Source organism: Nicotiana attenuata, chromosome 3, assembly GCF_001879085.1.
Source record: "Nicotiana attenuata strain UT chromosome 3, NIATTr2, whole genome shotgun sequence".
Lineage (NCBI taxonomy): Eukaryota > Viridiplantae > Streptophyta > Magnoliopsida > Solanales > Solanaceae > Nicotiana > Nicotiana attenuata.
This window is the reverse complement of record NC_031991.1, coordinates 1,848,523-1,852,289: the sequence shown is the minus strand read 5'-3', so window position 1 is coordinate 1,852,289 and position 3,767 is coordinate 1,848,523. Positions and strand designations below refer to the sequence as shown.

General features: G+C 31.1%; 1 protein-coding gene across 1 annotated transcript; it reads right to left on the bottom strand.

The window, feature by feature from the left end:
- On the bottom strand, positions 1,186-3,540 carry LOC109223197 (myb-related protein 330-like). The gene is made up of 3 exons (XM_019387411.1): positions 3,243-3,540; positions 2,746-2,875; positions 1,186-2,046 (listed from the first exon to the last, which is right to left on the bottom strand). Exons 1-3 carry the CDS (start codon positions 3,373-3,375, stop codon positions 1,488-1,490), a joined length of 822 nt encoding a protein of 273 aa, XP_019242956.1. The 5' UTR covers positions 3,376-3,540; the 3' UTR covers positions 1,186-1,487.

Here is a 3,767-nt window from a genome sequence, read left to right as displayed (position 1 = left end):
AATTGCAACAAAAAAATACATTTCATCTAGAGCTTGTTTGGAAAGCCACCTTGGAAATAAATTTGGATGTAATTGGATGTAATTACACAGTTTGACATATTTGTTTGGTCAAGTAATTACTTGATCAGCATGAAATTGGGTGTAATTAGAGGAGTATAATTACACTCTCCAATTCTCAGGGGGATGTGAGAATTGATGGTAATTACACTCTGTAATTGCAAGGTTGCTTTTTAGTTTCTTTCCTTTTTGTTTTTATTTTAATTTATTTTCTATAACTTTTTATTTCTATTTTTTTAATTTATTAATTTTATTTTACTTTTTAATTTCTTTTAAATTTAAAATATATTTTTCTTGTACATTATTTATCTTTTATTTCTCTATATTTACTTTTTGTGATTCCATAATTGCTTATATTTTATTTTTTATTCATTATCTTTTTTATTTTTTTAAACTACACTTCCTAGGTTAGAAATAATGAGTCATTAACAAACTTGGCATATAATGAGAGATGCAACTAAAGTGGAATTTCGTTGTTGAATGTGGTTATAAACTTATCATATTTCCTAATTATTAAGTTGCACTGGAACTTACTATTATTATGTTGAAATTTGACATATGTTAAACTATTTTATTTTATTTTATTTTTTTGAATTTATAAATTCTGTTATATTCGTCATTCCAATTTACTTATTTTAGTAGTATTGGCTCACATTGCATGTTATTCATTTTTTAATTAGAATTGATAGATCAGTTTTGTCAAACATTTGAATAATGTTATGACATTATATTGGTAAATATTAATTTATTTTACCAAACATGAATTCCATGATGTTCTTACAAAATGTATATTTTTTATTTTTGTGAGTATCTAAACTAAATATTATTAATTTAAAACAAATATAAATTATTTGTATAATATTAGTTATAAAAATATGATTACTAAATTAATGTATATACACGAAAAATACACGAAAAAATATACATCTTAAATACGAAATATAATATCATTTATACTTATAAAAATATATAGGCATATATTTAATATTAACTTTTAAATTTTAATATACTTAATTTAAAATTTAATCTAACTGTTTAATTACACTTGTGCAACCAAACAATAAATTTGTAATTACACTGTAATTACATTATGACAAATAAACATATCATCGTAATTACACAACTGTGTAATTACCAGGGTGTGTAATTATTACCCTAATAATTAAACCAATTCCAATTACATGATGACTTTCCAAATGGACTCCTAGTATAAAATGGAATAAACATTAGAAACTACGAATACATTTTCCATTTCGTACGACTAATCTCAAAGTAAGAAAGTTTTGTCACAGAATATACAACTAGTTAAAAAGGTCTAGCTTGATGATTACAATTGTGAGGCAAAAATTTAAGCATAATTTTAAAAGGAAAAATTAATATCTAAACCTAAAATTTTAAAAATAAAATCTCTATTTACCCCCAAAAAGGAGTCAGCAGCATCTGTAAAATCCATTTGTGGTTTGACATTTACCACAAAACTGCTGACCACTTTGAGATCCTATTTGCCAACACAAACACACTGCTTTCTCCACCAACGCAGTGGCGGCCACCGGTGCTGCCGCCGTCGGCCGCCGTTGCGCCACCATAGCCTGAAATGGAAGCCCAATTGAAAGTTCAAGATTGATCATCACTTCACCGGAGCTTTTCTGAGTAGCGGCCACCGGAGCCGCCGCCGGCTCTAACGGCGGCGGTCTTTCCTCAGTTGTACTACTGCTGCATTTGGTTTCTTCTTCAAGTGAAGATGAATAATTTGTGGGGTTTTCATCATTTAGAGATAAAGGGGTTGCTGCTACTGAGGTGTTTCTAAAGTCCAAGCAGATGTTTTTGGTGGCGGTGGCGGTGGCGGCAGTAGTGGCGGCGGTGTTGAGTGGTTGGTGTGTGTGTGGATCAAGGCCACGGCTAATGAGTTTTCTCTTAATGTGTGTGTTCCAATAATTCTTGATTTCATTATCAGTTCTACCTGGTAATCTTCCGGCGATCACAGACCATCTATGGACAAAAAGAAAAATAAAAATCAGAAAAATATTAAGAAACTAAAAAATATAAAATAATTCTAGCCTTGTTTACTCAAAAAATGAAATGCAATTACATCAAATGTTACTCCTTATATTCCAAGTTATGGGGCATATTTTTCAGAGCATAAGAGTTAGATTGATTAATTTTATGTGTGAATTTAGACATAAATTCTTTTAAATATTCAAAATAAAATCAAATAAGTATAAGTCAAAATAATAATAAAAATAAAGTTAAGCACCTAACTTTTTTTCTGGAAGATTTAGGTTTCTTTCTCTTTTTCTTCAAGTGGTCCCAAATGAGAGAGAAGAATTTGACTTTCTATTCCAGTATTCACACACTTTCCCAGCTACCAAACAGACCCAAACAAAATTTATTAATTCCATATATGGAACCAAGAAATATATTAGTACTAGATTGACCTAAACTAGGGTAGGCCGGCAGCGTAGCCCGGTGTATAAAGTATTATGTATTCACGCATAGTCCAGAGAAGATTCACGCCCCAGAAAACGTGCAAGGTCCGGGGAAGGGGCGTACCCAAGAGATATCATACGATATCATACAATGTGATGTAGGCAGTCTACCCTAATGCTATATCAGTAACTGATTCTACATCTCGAACCCGTGACCGATTGACATAAACTATATAACTAAAACTAATAAATGTGAACATACTTGTTTCCAAGCAAACTATGGAGTTTGATGATCAATTCATCTTCTTCTTCAGTAAAATTCCCTCTTTTCAAATCAGGTCTTAGATAATTTATCCACCTCAATCTGCAGCTCTTTCCACATCTTTGCAATCCTAAAGAATATATCCAAGAAAAAAAAAAGCAGTAAATAATCAAATCTCCACAAGAAAATAAAGGAACTCAAAACCTAATATTTGTCCCTTTTTATTTTCTTAACTCTAAAAATCATTTCTTTTCTTTTCTTGAGCCATTGAATTGGTAGGGTAGGTACTACAATTAATATAAGTACCCATAATCCTAGAAACAATTTCAAGAGAATAAATGAAAGAACAAAACAATAAAAACTTAAATTTAGAAAAGAAATAAAGAAATTAGAAAGAGAATAAAAACTTGGGTTTTATCAGTTTTTCCATTTACTTTCTCCAAACACACAAAAAAAAAACAAAAATGGGAGTAATTGTTAAAAAAAAAAAAAAAAACCTGCAGCTTTAGGGAGAGAACGCCAACAGCCTTCACCATGAGAATGAATATAATTAACAAGGCGTTGATCTTCTTCTTTAGTCCAAGCTCCTTTATTTGTATGAGCTTTCTCACAACATGGTGAACGTCCCATTTTATTCCTTCAAAAACTTTATAATAATTGGATTTTTGAGAGCAAAAATATGGAAAGGAAAGAAACAAAGAGAGTTGGATAAGTACTCTCCCTTGTCTACTACTCTCTACCTTTTTTTCTTCTTCTTCTTTGTGATAAGACTAAAACTAATTTGTGTGTCCTACTTCTAATCGAGAGTTGAGGGCAGAGAAGATATATATTTCGGGGTTGGGTGGGGGGTGGGGGGGTGGGGGGAGAGGGGAAGGTGGGCAAGGTTAGGTGGGGTATGAGTTTGATTGCAATTGTTTGGAACTATTGCCTTCTCCATACCCAAGGGGTTTTCTTTTTTGGTTAAAATTCCATGTGCAATGGTGTATAATCTTTTTATATTATTAAATTAAAAAAACTTACAA

Excerpts from the sequence above, each read along its gene's own strand:
- LOC109223197 (XM_019387411.1), bottom strand. The coding sequence starts at position 3,375 with ATGGGACGTTCACCATGTTGTGAGAAAGCTCATACAAATAAAGGAGCT. Across the intron at positions 2,876-3,242 it reads TTCTCTCCCTAAAGCTGCAG|GATTGCAAAGATGTGGAAAG; the intron begins GTTTTTTTTTTT and ends TATATTCTTTAG. Across the intron at positions 2,047-2,745 it reads CATAGTTTGCTTGGAAACAA|ATGGTCTGTGATCGCCGGAA; the intron begins GTATGTTCACAT and ends TTTTGTCCATAG.